Here is a 16,600-nt window from a genome sequence, read left to right as displayed (position 1 = left end):
CTTCTTAATCCTAACATTGTCCCATCTGAAATAACATAACTAAAAGGTTTAAAGATGAGTTGTTTCAAATATCTTCAGCAATTCAAGTGAGGTGGACCGTTTAGTATATACTAGGGTAGCCGCCATGAAAAGCAAACAGTGCCTGCAAGGAGTTACTTTATGGCACACCATTTTCAGAAAATAATCATTAGTCTTTGATATCAAGGGCAAAATATGTAAACAAAGACATTTGCTCTGGATTTCTCAATCAGACATGATATAATGGTGAGAGCACTGCATGGGGAGTCAGGGGGCCTTTGTTTCAGCCTCTGTAGTATAGTGGTTAACAGCCTTTTCCCACCTCCACTTTCATCTAGGTGGGGGTGAGGGGTGAGCTACTCGTACTTGCCAATAGAATGTGAGTGAAAGTGACTGCTGCTTTCTTGCTAAGGTGGCTTTGAAGCAAGTATCCTGTCTCCATGCTCTCTTCCCCTAGCTCCTGGCTGGATGTTGACACCCAGGATAACCTTGGAGGCCACATGTTGAGGATGGTAGAGCCACTCTCATCTAGAGTCCCTGCATGGCCACATAAATAATCAGCCCTCCCATCTTCTCAATCAGGAACATTTGCACTATGTTAAGCCATTGACATTTTGAGATTTTTGTGTTATAGTAGCTAGTGTGTCCCTAATTAAGTTGTCTCACTTCTTTATGCCAATCTGTTTGGGTTGTTATAAGGATTAAATGAGTTAGAACAATGCCTGACACATAATAAACACTCAATAACTGTTAGCTATTAATATCACTACCTGCTCTGATGCTAACTGCTTATGGGTCATGGAACAATGTCAATTTCCCTGGACCTCCATTTCTTCAAGGGTAGAACATAATAGTCAGGGTTGATGACTAAATTTCCCGAAGGTTGGAATTTTATAATCAGAAACCTCTTCAAATTGCTAAGAAAAAAATTTATCTTAACCCGTGGAAAGTGGCCAGAGGATGAAGGACATCAGGGAAAGTGGTCAGAGGATGAGGGACATTCAGAACATCAGGGAAAGAGGGAAAGAAGGAAAACAGAGAACAGTCCAAAGGATGCTGAGAGGGAAAACCATTATTTAAAGAGAAGCATATTTTCTTTTCGAAATTTGTCCATCAATTCTGAAATAAGCTTCAAAGAGAAGATTTACAAACCGGGCTGTGTCCGTGAGACTTTCATTCACACCCAAATGAATGTCTTGTGTGGTCAGAAAACAGGGGTGTCCTCCCAGAAGTGCAAAACCTACAGTAAAAGAGAGAGAAAAAAAGGCATTTTGAAAAAAAGAATTAACTTAGCAAACAAAATGATGAGGAATTGGCACTATCTCAACTGAAAAGTGAAAATCTTTCACTCTCACCAGCCTCTCTGATAGGAAATTCTCAGGGAGAGCAAACTGAGGAACCAGGAGAAGCAGGTGAAATTTTCTGTACCAGCACTTAACTCTCCTTCAGATGTGTGCCCACCTCTCCACCCTCTTGTTCAGAACCAGGCGATATGGGGCATTGTTCTCTTTTAAGGCTATTCCTCCTTTTTATTCTTTAAAATACATAATGATGTCAACCAGGAAAATGGGAAAATAAACTGTAGTATTGCATATCATGGATTACAATGGAATACTACTCAGTAATAAAAATGAACTACTAATATACGCAACATGGATGAATCTCACAAACATTAAATTGAATAAAAGAAGCTAGACACAAAAGAGTAGATAATGTATAATTCCGTTTACGTGAAACTCTAGAATGGGCCAAACTAACATAGAGTGGCAGAAATTAAAACTGTAGTTGCTTCTGGGGAGGGTGACTGGCTGGGAAGGAGCACTGATGAACTTTCTGGGGTAAGAGGAATGTTTTATACCTTCATAGAGTTTGTAGGTTACATACCCATATACATGGGAATATGTTTTCTTCAACACTTTAGAACTGTAAAGTTAAGAGCTGTGCATTTTCCTATGTATAAATTATACCTTGATTTTTAAAAAATTAAAAATAAAGTGAGCATTGAGATGGCAGTTTCAGGTCACTAAAAGTCAGCATGATCAAAGGGCCATTCAACTGTTCTATTTATCCTTCATCCAAGACAAGGCTAAGATCACTCACACATTACCCTCACCACTCTTCAATCCTCCATGGAATGTGAGATTACTGCAGACATTCCTTTGGTCTGAGGAGGATGACGCAGAGAGGGGTCTACCCCAAACTCTGTGGGCACAAGCAGGGCCCTTTTATCACGTACCCTGGGCAAAATTATGTGAAATGGTGACATCCAATTAGAACTTTACTATTTTGTTGGGGGGAGGGTATAGCTCAGTGGTAGAGTGCGTGCTTAGCACACATGAGGTCCTAGGTTCAATCCCCAGTACCTCCATCAAAAAATAAACAAACAAACAAACCTAATTACCTCCCCCTGCCCCCCCAAAAGAACTTTACTATCTTATTTGAGACAGATTCAATAGGCAGGCTTTCTTAGATACACATGTAAAAAGCAAATAAGTATAATTATAAGATAGAGACTTGTCTGAGGAATCTTGCAAACATTACTTTTTTCCTCCTTGTTGTAATATACCTAACTGATCTTTTGGGAAATATGCAACAGTCACACTTTTCTAATCGCACCTGTTTCCCATGAGAAAGGAGGAAATTATTAATCGCATGGTGAATTGGGGGATGAGGAATCTTAGACCCATGAAGGAGAATTTGGCCCAAAGTTTCATGAAATAACCCACTGAAGGCTTAACACAATTTGAATAATGCAATTTGAATACAGACAGGTATTAAATGAGATCAACAAATCATTTTTGTTAAGTGTGAAAATGATATTGTAGCTATACAGGAAAATATTCTTATTTATTTGAAATATGCACACTGATGTATTGGGGATAAAATGTCATTATAGCCTTCATTTACTTTAAAATATTTCACTGACAAAAATGAATAGACAAGTCAAAAAAGGTGACATATTAACAGTTGTTAGATTGATGTAAGGGGTACTGGTGTGTGTTCATTATGCTCATCTCCCTATTTTCTGTTCATTTGAAAACTTTCTTAAGCAAAAGTAAAACAAAAATATCCACAAGGAAGCAATTGTTCTCATTTCTGTTACTACATTAAAAAATAATTGTATTCTACCTATTTAACACTTAAAAGTATTCCCTTAAATATGCCCAGACCAAATGGTTTTTAGCTAGAGGCCACTATGTTCCGACTCTAGAATGACTATAGTCACAGAGCCCTAGCAGGTGGTGGCACTTCATAAAGTTTCTTCTGTTAAATCCTTCACTCAGACAAAGAGCATATTAGATAGTATTATAATAATTTTATGAGAAAACAAAATTATGGTTACCAGAGGGGAAGGGGGCGGGTAGGGGGATAATTGGGAGTTTGGGATTAGCAGACTATATACAGAACTACTATATACAGAATAGATAAACAGGGTCCTACTGTGTAGCACAGGGAACTATATTCAATACCTTGTAATAGCCTATAATGAAAAAGAATATATCTCTAAACATATATATAACTGAATCACTATGCTGTACACCAGAAATTAACACAACACTGTAAACTGACTATACTTCAATAAAAATTTTTTAATTAAAAATTAAAAAAAATTTTATAGACAGGAGTTTTGAGAGTCAAAGAGTCTAAAAACTTGTTCAAGATTGTTTTTAAGAACCTAGAGCTTTACCAAAGGGGAGCCGGCCCCTGAGCCAACTTCCATTGGGATCTACAGAGACAGGATGACATAGTGGAACTGGACTCAGTCTTCATCTGGAAAATCAGTCAGTTTGCCTAGAGCCCTAAGATCCCTTGCAGATCTAAGGTGCTACATGACAGGTAGAGTCAGAGAACATGAAACACACCAAAAGTCCTACTTGCTATGGATCCTGTAATAAAGTATCTGACTCAATTTATGATGTTTGATTGCTACCAGCTTCCAAGCCCATCGTCACTCTCCCTTCTCCTTCTGCCCTATATCTGGGCAAGCTGATAAGAAGGTGCAGATGCTTCCTCCTTTGGCACTAGCAGGAGGTTCAAACTACACAAGTCCTTGCCTGTACATGGGAATCCTCACCCCAGCCCACCCCCAGCCCCAAGCACAATAAAAGCCCAAGCTAATACCATTTCCTTGCTCTCTAATGCCACTTTTGGACCAACTTTGGAGCCAGCCCACCCTCCCCAGAAAGCCACATTATGTGAGTAATAAACCTTTTCATACCCTCTTGGTGCATGTGTGGTGTCCTCACTGTCAACAATCAAACTAAATTTGCGTGGGAGGCACATCTTGTGTCTGTTGAGTGACCGCAACAGGTCTCAGCCTCACAGCATGGTTCTGAAATGTACTCATTCATTCTCAAGTATGTGTACATTGAATATGTTATATGTTACATATTGACAAATACTATATGAAAAATAGAGCAGGGATGGGAGATAGGGACTGTATGGAATTGGAGCTGTCATTTTACCATGATCAAGGAAGCCACAGTGAAACATATCAGACAGTGGAAAGACCATATCCTGAGGTCCTGAGGAAGGGTCAGGACTGGTGGGTTCAAGGCACAAGAAATTTGGCTTGGAAGGTAGAGTGTGTGAGGAGGAGAGTACTAGGCGGTGAGGCTGCAGAAGGACGGTGGGGAGGAAGCAACAACTTTAACTTTTGTTGGAGTAAGATGGGAAGCCATGGTAGGATTGGAGCAGAGGATGACACGATTAGACTTATGTTTTAATAGAACATCCATAGTGGGGGAAGGCAGAAGCAGGGAGACCAGTCCGAAGACCATTGCAAAAATCTGGCTGAGAGTTGAGAGCTTGGACCAGCATGGTAGCAGCTGAAGCAATGAGAAAATGACTGAATTCTTGATATATGTTGAAAGTAGAGCCAGCACTCAGTTGATAACCTTACTTCCTACCTCAATGAAAAAAATGGTAACAGAGACCTTCCAGATTCCATCACCCCATTTTCTCACCTGCCAGCATTCTACTTCCCTTCCTGTTAAGCATAGATGGACTTGCCATGCCCCATGTGTGCACTGGAAGCCATGCCCCCATTCCTACTCATGGATGTTACTCTAACAATTCTTCCCTTTCTGCCTTTCATTATCTGCATCTTGAATAGGCTCTTCTCATTTTTTCATTCATTAATAAAACATGGAAATGTTAGCTATCTTGATTGTGGTGGTGGTTTCATCTATCATCATTGTGGTGTATACATCTATCAAAATTCATCAAAGTGTACATCTGAAATATGTGTAGTTAACTGTACAGGAATCATACCACAATAAAGGTGTTAAAAATAAAAAATAAATAAAACAACAAATGCAAACTTTCTCTTATGCCTATTTCCCCTGCCAGGTATCCATTTAAGTCTTTGCTTTCCTTGCAGCAAAACTCTTGTTTTTAGTTTCTCTCTCCAGTTCTTGTCTCATTTCCCTTAAATCTATTTCTATAAGGCTTTGGCCCCCCCAACACTGCACCAAAACTCCACTCACCAAGTTTACCAATGACCTTCACATTGCTACATCCAGTGGCCATTTCAGTTCTTATTTTTCTTGACTTTGCAGCATTTAACAAAGTTGTTCACCACTTCTCCCGATAAGCTCTCTTCACACACCATCCTGGACATCACTACTCCTTGCTCTTACATCTACCTTGGTAGTTGCTCCTTTTCAATCTCTATTGCTGGTTCCTTTTATATTCCTTGACCTTTTAATGTTGATGTGCCCCACGGCTAGTCCTTGGTCCTCTTCCCTCCATCTGCACTCATTTCCTTTATAATTGTATCTGGTCCCATGGCCTTAAGTACCATCTGTATGCTGATGACTCTCAAGTATCTCTAGACCAAATCTCACTCCAGTACTCCAAACTAATATCCAAGTGCCTTTTCAACATCTTCACTTGTGTATCTAATAGAAAGATCAAACTCAGTCCTTCCAAAACTCATCCTGCCCAACCTGCTCTGTCCCGCTCCATCCTGCTCACAGTTGCTTAGACAGAAACCTTGAAGTCATCCTTGACGCCTCTCTTTTACCTGATACATCAGGGATCTTGTTGACTCTCCCTTCAATTCATACCCCGCATCTGACCCTCTTGCCCCTTCCTCTGCTACCACCCTGGCCCCAGGCTTTATGTATAGCGGCGACCTTCTGACAGCTTTTACTGCTTCTACCTTGTCTCTGCCCCCAGCCCCCGCATTAGTCTCAACAGAGCAGAGAGACCCATTTACAATGCGAGTTACAAAAATAATTTAAAAATAAAATAGTAATTGCAATAATAAATAAATAAATAGATAGATAAATAAATAAATAAATAGATAGATAGATAAATTAATTAATTAATAAATACATGCAAGTTAGATCATCTCCCTCTAGTGTTCAAAACTCTCCAAAGACGCCTCCATTTTATGCAGAGTAAAAGGTGAAATTCAAATAACAGAGTACATGTTTTTCCCTCAGTTCCAGGCAGTCTTCTCCTTGCTGAGAGCACTTATCACCTTCCAACATACTATATCATCCACTTATTTATTATGTCTATTGTTTATTGTCTGTGCCAGCTAGAATGTCAGCTCCATGAAGGCAGGGATTTTTCTCTGTTTTGATCGCTGATACATCATTCTCAGGGACCTAGAATAAATACTGGTACATAGGAAGTAGTCAGCAAATACTTGTTGAACAAATGTCGGAAGGATTTTGACTCTAGAGAGAGGACCCATTCTTTTCATTTGCGAACATCTCCTAATTTTGTTAATGGAATTTTCTATTCTGTGTAAAGTGAGCTAATGGAATTTAGTGATGATTATAATCACTCATCACTCTTGAGTACTTAATCTGTTTCTAAGCAGGGAAAATCACCCAAACAAATATGACTACTACACAGTCATCAAGGAAGTATTCATCGTGTACCTACTATGTGCCTAGCACAGGGGTGAATGCCATTGAGGGTTTGGGGACTGTGGAGAAAGGTTTCAAACAAAGTTTAAGACCTCCTGGCAGGTCTGCTCCAAGTCATAGTCTTACTTTGACTAGAAGTCATTCTGGTAACAACCCAGGATTAGTTTGTTGCCTTTTCATTTCTCTCTTTGTGCTGTAAAGATTCTCAACCAGCCTGAACTTACAAGGTAGGAGTAGGAAGAGGGTCTACAGAAAGTGTCCAGAAGTAGGAGTCAAAGCCTTCAACAGTTCTTGAAGGAGATTAAATGGAAGGACTTTACCTCCAAGAAGGGATTGCCTCTGCAGTTTTGGTCATTGATCAAAAAGAAGCCTCAGACCCCAGTCCAAAACACAGGTCAAGCATTCACCAGTTTATCAGACCTGGATGGCAATAAATGTTTCTGGAAGGTGTCAGAGATTCTGAGAAGTCACCGGGAGCTGCCATTGCTGAGGAGAGGAGGGCAGAGGAACAAGTTTCTACTCTCTCTTCACTCTTCATCCACAGGAGTTTGTTTTTATCGATTTCATTTGTTTATGCGTACACATCAGATCTTTTTGAACAAAGGATTTCATCTGTTAATATCTCAACTTCTGTCTGGGAAAATATAGTATACCTTATTTTGCTCTTTCTTTTCCTCACAGATCCTTGCAAACTTTAGAAGAAGGGGTATAGATAGAATGCATGCGCTGGAAGTATCAGAGCTCTGAGGGCTCTTGCTGGTAGAACTAAGGCAGCTATTAACCTCTCTGTGCTGCACTTTCATACCTGTGGAATAGTATCGCGGTTTTTATATTGATGCCTTTGTTAAGATGATGCATTCTAAACAGTTTGCCAAGCACCCGCTTCTATTTCACCTTGAAAGTCAAATACCAATGTTAAACAATGAAAAGAACCATCTCTTAGATTGCTCTGTGCATTTTTCTATCAGCTACTGCACTTACCGAGATTAGTAAAAATGTATTCCTCTATCTGCTCAATTAATTTGCAATAAAAGAATATAATCATCAGTAGACACACAGGAGAATTGTGCGGTTTGCCAGGCAGGCATGCACAAAGAGTGCGGGAGGAATGAATGAGCTACAACTACACACAGCGACATCGATACAGCTCACAAACTTAATGCTGAGCGAAAGAAGCCAGACACAAAAGAGCATATGCTGAATGATTCCATTTCTATAAAGTTCGAAAACAGGCAAAAAGAATCTATGAGGTTAGAAGCCAGGATAATGGTTACCCTTGGGTGGGGGTAGTAGCGACTGGAAAGAGGTACAAGGGAGGGCTTCTGGGTGCTGTTAATATCCTGTTTCTCTATTTAGTATTAGTTACAAGCATGTATTCACTGGAATAATTCATTGAACTGTATACTTAATGATTTGTGCACTTTTCTGTAGGTATCTTACACTTAAATAAAAATATTACATGAGCAATTAATATGGCTTTATTTGGATGGAGAATTTTATTTTGTCCCCTGAGATAAGTAGACATGCTGCTGTATCTTTGCAACTCAGGCTTGGGATGGAATCCTCAAGGACTGTCCTTTGAGGAACACCCCATCCCAGAGGCTGGCACAAATCAGGGGTAGTGATAGACAGTTTTAATCACATCCTAGTTTCATTCTAAATACCAAGGTAACAGGTTTTGATGAAAAATTGTGCCAATGGGCAACTATTAAGATGCACATGTACACAATAAAAATGTTCTGCCCTGTTTTGGGTTGAGCTCTACCATTTCTGTAAGCATTTAAATTGGCTGCTTACTCTGACTAATTCTCCTACTGTTGAGTTTGGCAGGATGCCACATGCAATTAGACCCATGGGTATTTATTGAGGATAATGATGAATACTCTGTGAACCATAACTTTTATGGTCATATGTTCCTTTTTCTCGTGTATTTGTTGTTGTCGTTTGTAATTTTGTGCAGATTTCATAGTGTGTCTTTATGGAAAACCGTCATTTAACAAAATGCTTAATGCCACCTGTAGAAACAATATTACCGGAGTAAAACATGTCCATGTGCGAATTAAATTAGATACTTTAAAAATACATTTAACAATGGCTTCCAATCCTGGGTCTGCCATTTATTAGCTAGCTATATGTCTGTGAGCCACTTGCTGAACCTATTTCAGCCTATTTTCCTCAGTGGTCTCACCCTCGTAGAGGGGAAGATTGGCATGAGGATTAAGTGAGATAATCTATGTAATTAATGTAGAGCACTTGGTACAGGGTCTGCACCCAAAAGCTTATTAAATCTTCACTCTTGGTTTTATTAGTAGCTTAACTACCACATTATATGTGAATGGTAAAGCTGATAACAGGGATATTTGAAATAAAAAATAACATTCAAAGAAAAGTGGTAGACAATAGCAACAACTAAGAAAAAATAATTTGAAAAAAACTTAAAATTGAGCAATTTCTACGTATTAATCAATCCTTTTGATGACTTCAAAAAAGAACACCTCTCTAAAGTAATAATGATTTAAAAATGATAACCAGTGCCAAAAGGAGCAGAATCTGGAAACTGGCTGGTTTATACAGTATTCATTTTTCCTTTACTAAACGTCAGGTGTCAGTGTGACCTTTCAAAGGACCCAGCTTTAAAGAGCAAAATGTTCTCATTGGTCTTCTTCCTAGGACTTTAAAGATTAGGTGACACCTTATATGTTTTCTTTCTTCCTCCTTCCTTCTCTCAAGGGGCAAGGGGAGTGCATTAGTAAGAACACTAAACTTGAGATCTGAATCCTGGTGCTATTTGTATTAATTGCATGAATTTAGCAAGACAGTTAATCCCTCTGAACTACACTGTGTTATGTATTTGAGGTACCGCATTACTGATAGTTACAAGGCAATAATTGCATGAAGTAGTTGCTTGCTTCTGAGCCCTAGAAAGCTCTGGTGCTTGTAAGTAGGATAAGATATACAAAGAATCAACCAATGTGTTTTTGTTCATGGTACCTCCTCCTCGATCCTATCCATTTGCCCATTTGGGCAGTCATATTATTGATTCAGCAGAGGTCTGATGGAGCAAAACTGCCGAGAGAAAGAGGAGGTGATGTGTAACAGACCTTTTGAAACTCATTACAGAGATAATAGTTTGAGAAAAAATTGCATTTCAATAGCCTAGGATTTCAGGATCAAACAAGAGACTTGAAAGAATACGTGAGTAGTCAGAACCAGTTTTTCCTCCTGCTTTATCACCTGGCCTCCAATACTGGGAACTGGGAGGGGAAGAAGAGTGAGAGAGAAGAAGGAACAGAAATAGAAACTGATGGATCTTTGACACTGTATCCTGCTGTCTGTCCCCCAGGCCAAGTACTGAAGTGTGGGGAGCATGGAGCAAGATGGAAATTTCAGATGAGTTTGGGGGACTCCAGAGCTGAGAATATCTGTGTCTTCTTTTAAGACAGAATTCGAGGAGAGAGCAAATGTTATAGAACTCCCTGGCACCCAGAAAGGGGAAGGAGCGATAGAGTAGAGAGAGCCTTGCAGTACCTCTGTGCCAACTGCCGCATGCAGAGCTGCCAAGAAGTTGACAGAACCAAACCAGGAGGTATCTCAGGTCTTGTGATCAGAGTGAAGCAGACTCCACAGTGAATGGGAGCCAGTCAAGGTCCAAAAGAGATACAGAAGTCCCAGCAGATTTCAGTATAGACATTTGATGATGGTGTCCTGATTACTAATGACCAGATCCCCATAGCCTGAGATGCCTTGACATTAAGATACTCTCCAGGGCTTAACCACGACGGTGGGGAGAGGGGAAAGAGACTCTAAATTGACAAAGCAAACACTGAAACGAATGAGGATTACCTAACATTGCAGAGATTGTTTCCACCATCCAGCAAAGTTGGTACAAACAAGAAAAATCTCTTTACATATTAGAAACATGCACATTTCTTGCTCACATGATTTGGAGGTCTATGAATTTAAGCCCACTGACATCTTGTAGTGAACACGAAGAACTGTTTGGGACTTTTACGCAAGTCCTCGTGGAATTCCTACAGATGAAGCTAATCTTGCTGCCTGCAGCTTCTGTGAGAATTGGAAAGACCTTTCAGAGGCTTGCCACTACTCCCAGTGCCAGTGTTTTCCCTTTGTTCTTGCTAAAGAGACAGATGCCCCCGGGGCTACTTCTCCCAGGTCCTCACCCTCTGGCCCCCTCGTCAACACAAGTGCCAGTTTGTCTGTGGACTCACCTGTTTCTGTGGACAATCTTGTTCGAGTACTTCTTTTTTCAAAAATCATGCCTAAGGACTTCCCTTGCAATAAAGGCAAATACTGAAAATCAAGGACAAGAATACAATGAAAATGAAAAAGACATTTTATATCCCATATCAAGGATTATGTTTCAAAGCTTATTCTTTACATTATCAGAAAATGTCGAATTATTAACACTGCTCCCAAGTAAGCCTTCAAATGTTATTTAAAAGGTGAATTTGAAGTGGGTTTTTTTTCATGTTCTATACAAATGGGGGAAGGGAACAGGAACTCCCATAGCTTATCGATGTGTAATGAGAAAGTAGGATTAGTTGCTCTGGGTTCAACCTGAACATTTGTCCCAAAGGATATTCACATTTCATACCAGAAGCATCTTCTTACTTAAATTCGTGGCAACCTCTACTAGTGTTCAGTGACCTTAAAGATGCTTGGTTAGGAAATGTTTCCTCAGCTCGGAACGTGCTACTTGGTCACCACATGGGGCACTCAGACTCCTAAGGATGAAGCCCCAGAGTTTCAGCTATACTTTCATCATGCATCCTCGTGAGAGTGCAAAGGGTTTGTTTCTGAAAGTCATTTGGAAACCATCTGGAGAGTTTAGGTGTGGGGTTGGGCTCTTCCTTCCTTCCTCTTCTGTAGATGGACTTGCCAGTAGGATGAGTTCTAGAACAATTAGATTCCTGCCAGCTAACCTTCCTCACCACAAAGTGTGAAGAACAAACACCTGGGGTCTTGGGGGACCTCTTCTCCTTATTTCAGGCCTTCTATAGGAACGTCAACCCTTAGTAGTTGGAGTCACTCGTGTTTTCAGTTCGTTCTTAGAAACTTGGAGAGCTAGTTAACTAAATTAGAAAGTCAAGGTTGTGTAAAACTTTCTCAACCTGAAACCAGCTCTTTCAGATGCTTTTGAACAAGCTTGGAATATGAAAATGCTTTCACAATTAAGCAGTCTAAATGAAGCTGCGGCATTAATTAAGCGTGTTTCAAACGTAAATTGCTCAACATGCAGAATAATGCTTACAGCTAACCACTGTATCCCCTGTCTTAGCCTACTTCGTTACCATTTAATTGTTTCTTTGCTAATCTAAATTTTTTAACACTGTCACATCATCCTGAATTTTCTGAAATTATCCTTATCATGATATATCTGATATTCATCCACAGTTAAAATTCGTTGCTGGGGAAAAAAATGTATCATCCTTATTTTTAACTCAATAGAAAATACACAGAGAAAAGAAAGAAGGTATACATATAAAATCTTTCCAGAGAAATGATTCCTTAGGTTTTGATTAAGTTAATAATGAATTTCAGCATTCCACATGAAAGAAATGCAATGACTTGTCATTGAATAACTGATTTTTATGCTTTTCATATGCCTGTACACTCAGTGATAATCAGTTACCTTGACTGTGTGGTTTCATTACTTAGCTACTGTTTATGAATTTTAATGTATTTTCTTTTCCCTCTTTCTTGGGAAAGGCTGTTTTTTAAAAGGCTGATTGGTAGCAGTGGAAGGTAATATGGAAATGCTACATACCTCTCCTTTCTGTTTTATCCTAAATTTCAGGTCTGCTGATAGCCATAGCATATACTTAATTTCTTCTCCTGTAAAGTTCTTTAGAGTGAGGAGGTCACGACCCTTCAGCTGTACTTTATTTTGTAGTGGTTGTCCACATCTACAAAAAAGAAAAAAATAAGAACGAGAAAGGGAAATTTATATTTAAGAAAAAAAATCATGTCCTACGGTAATTCATTGTTTAATTCTTGAAACAAACCATAGCAATTGGCGTGTAGCCTCATATATCTCTGCAAAGTGCTCATGCCTTGAAATTGGTATGTGGTTTACATTTTAGATATCCAGTATTTGAATGTTGAAAGAAAAAAGAAATTTGAAGAAAGAGGTTAATTTTTCTCTGCTGGAAATAACCACGAGTGGCTTTGTTACTTAGTAGTTGCACAACTTCAGGCAAGTTACCTAACCTCTCTCTGCACCTAAATTTTTCACCTAGAAAATGAATATAATAATCTTACAGGGTTATTCTAAGGGTAAAATGATTTACTACATGGAAATCAGACAACATCTGGCATATAATAAGTATTTGGTAAATTTTAGCTATTATTATTGAAATCATTACATGGTACAAACAGAATTCGTAATGTACATACAATAGAAAATAGTTTCATTCTTTTTCCCCTACTGCCCTTCAAATCTGTTCTTGGAGATTTGTTCTTTTCTTGTCCCTGGTCAGACACAATGGACCCTGTTACTTTTCCAGTAACTTTCAAGGTAAAAAAGGTCCTCTGCTTCCTTTATTCCCTCAAAGAGTCTCAGTGAAAGAATGCATAATTTTTAAAAAAAACTTTTAAGAAAGGTATTGCAAGTTAACACCCTTTTCCTTCCAGCCCTTGCCTAATTCAAACTGGCCTCCTCCACAGAGGGAAGAGGGACCATAAGCTGTCTCCTCTGTTTCTCTGCCTTCAGTTCCTCCAAGTAAAGCCAAGGGAAGGTGAGGAGCTGAGGGCCAGGCAAAGTCTGGCTCTGTTCTAGCAATCTAGCATTGGTGTAGGTGCTTGAGGCTGATTCTCTTCTGAGATGCTTTTGCAGGTCCTTTGGAGAACTCTCTCATCACTGGGAATGTCTCACAGCAGTACTTGATAGTGGACAATTACATTTCCTTTGCCATCCAAGGAAATACATCCACATTTTTCTGCCGAGATCTCCCCAGCTTAGTGCTTCAAAGTCTCTTGGTCATGATGTGAGACCATGCCACACTAAGTATCTTTCTCCATCTATATTGGTCATGGGAAGCCCTGCATGTTCTCTGCCCTGACAAGAGTCAGATCCATCCCAGTACAGACACTTGTTCTGTCTACCGTCAAAACAACTAGCCACCCAGTCCCTCTTACTTCAGATTTTCCAGGTATAGGCCTGACATCACTCTACTGTGTCCCCAAGCTCTCCTCTTGTAGATGTTGGTGTCATTGGAGCCACTTTCCCTTGCTTGAGGTGAGGGAAGAGTACTTCTCCATGTGGGCACATCATCCACAATGGTAACATTTAAAAAATCCTCTTCAGATCTACAACTCATCTCTTGGTTTCTGCAATCCATTTGAGAAGCTGGAGGTAGTCACCAATGAGTTGTGTGAACGAAAAATACTGCAAACCATTTCAGTCAACAAAGGATGCTGAAGCCATCAAGTCACCGGTGGCTGCCACCCCCCAGTGAAGACAAGCCTGCAGCCTGGCCTCTGCAGCCACTCACAGTGGTGCACTCTGAGAAGACTCAGAATAAGAAAGGCCAGGATACTGGCCCTAGATAGCTAGGTGCTTGTCAAAGGGATGAATTCAATGAGCCCACATGTTTGCTTCCTCCCATACATAGAAAAGCACTAAATGCTTCAACTTGAGATGCCTGGTTTTCTTTAGTTAACAAGTAATCTTTTAATGTTCCAACTACCTGGTCTTTGTTGTAAAGCTCCTATATATCCTAGCTCCTCCCCTGCCTCTTAGGAGCAGTCCCTCAGAGCGGTCTGAGAGGCTGTCATCCTGGACTCAAAGGGGTTCGTGTCCTCAGAAATGTCTGCCAAATAAAACATAACTCTAAACTTTTAGGCTGTGCATTTATTTCAGTCAACAGTTGCAAAACTAATTCTTGCATATCTCCTTTGCAAGTCCTGGTGCAGTGGTCTAGCATCTCACTTTGGAATGAGGGAAGAGTCAGCATCTACCGGGCCTGGGCAGAAACTAAGATAGAGTCCCATTTTAACATTCTGTTACATTGTGATGATAGTAATTGCCATTTGGGGTAATCAGTATATAAGATGGACAGCATTTATTCTTTCAGTATTCCCAGTTATCTCTATTTAATGATAATTAGTATCATATACCACGAGAAAACGGGAATAATCAATTAATTTGACTAGGAACAAAACAACTGTCACAAAATGATCATGTTTGAATTTCAACTTAAGAAAAAAAGTGTGTGCTACTTGAGATGAAGAATAAATTCTCTAGTGGAATTTATGTCTTTTTGCAGTAATGACAAGATGATAGGTAGGCAAATCACAAATTCACTCAATTTGTTGTTCCCACTGCATGTTGTCAAATAACTTAGACAAATGAGTATTTCACTAAGTATCCAACTTTCTGACAGAGTTTATTGGTTCATTTAGTGCTCAGTAGGTGAATAGATTTTTTCCAGTAGACCTTCTTTGACATTAAGCCCTTCAGAGATTCTAGTTATTAAGGAAAGGAGCTTCCATAAAAATAGAGGGTTTGAGGGTTAGTTGGCTAAAGGTCGATTGATTTATTTAATATAAGATTTTAATTACATACTCAACTCCAATAGAAATTAGTGTTTTGAGCTTCTATGTGGATCAAAACTTTGGTCAACAATCCTATTTCAAAGAAGTACCATTGTCTTCAACTTTCAAAAATATGTGATTCATATACTCTCCAAATGGAAATTTCTCTAAAGCTGTTGTCCTCCATTTTTTTTATTACAGATCCCTAACATTAAAAAAAACTTGAAATGGATCCATAATGTATGTTTACTTACTTTTAATATACGTGTTACTATTCTAATAGATTATGCACATAACAAAGCATAAAGAAAAATAAATTAATATTCTAAAGTTTAGACTAAGAAGATCCAAATATTTTAAAAATAAATTTATAAATACACAGAAAAATTTTGCTGGCTAAAGAAGTTTCTAGTCTAGATATTCACTTTCTTCCTTTTACTGGAACCCTAGTAAAAAGCCGACAAAACTGTCCAAGATCTGGATAGTGGTAGTCAGTCATTTGATAACTTTAGAGACATGGCAGTTAGGCAGGACATTTGTTTTTACATATATATTTTGGTTTTATGTTTGGTTCTGATAATATTAATTAGCAATAATATTAAGCAACACTTAGAATGTACAAGGACTGCTTTATTGCAAAGTAAAATCTTTGTCTGATATTCATACATTTTTCAGGGTCAGCTGGTTTCTTCTTCTGGGGATCTGTAAACAGGTTTAACATGTCTGGCCCAGAATGGAGGCGTAGCAGCTTAATCTTTGCCAATTCACATTTAGGGCAGCTTTGAGAATATTTTTTCTTCTGGAATAAGGTCCAAGCAACATTAAATCACAGAAGATAAACTCTCTTGACTCCATGTCGTACAACAACACATTAATATTTCATGGCTTAAGACTTCCTCCAATATTATTTTTAAAGGGGAAGGAAAAAAGCTTTCCTAGAAAACCCCAGTCCCTAGGATTCAAGGAATTTGGGAAACATCACTATAATTGTTGAATTCACATCCATCAACAACAGAGAAAACAACCCACGAGCTAATTTTCAGGTCTTTTTTATTACATGGAGCTCAAACTCAGTCTCCTGGCTATTTTGGAGCCCGCAAAATCTGAGTCTCCAAACTGTGGCACTTCAGGGATTCAGT

General features: G+C 39.1%; 1 protein-coding gene across 1 annotated transcript in view; it reads right to left on the bottom strand.

Annotated features, from left to right (window-relative positions):
- Nucleotides 1–16,600, bottom strand: part of OTC (ornithine transcarbamylase) — a 55,381-nt gene that overhangs the window by 30,878 nt on the left and 7,903 nt on the right. The window contains exons 2-4 of the mRNA XM_006211834.3: nt 12,694–12,832; nt 11,135–11,216; nt 1,171–1,258 (exon numbers count right to left, since the gene is read on the bottom strand). Of these exons, the coding sequence (XP_006211896.1) occupies nt 1,171–1,258; nt 11,135–11,216; nt 12,694–12,832 (309 nt within the window). The remainder of the gene's footprint in view (nt 1–1,170; nt 1,259–11,134; nt 11,217–12,693; nt 12,833–16,600) is intronic.

Source organism: Vicugna pacos, chromosome X, assembly GCF_048564905.1.
Source record: "Vicugna pacos chromosome X, VicPac4, whole genome shotgun sequence".
Taxonomy (NCBI): domain Eukaryota; kingdom Metazoa; phylum Chordata; class Mammalia; order Artiodactyla; family Camelidae; genus Vicugna; species Vicugna pacos.
The sequence above is the reverse complement of the archived record's forward strand: the minus strand, read 5'-3'. Positions and strand labels throughout refer to the sequence as shown.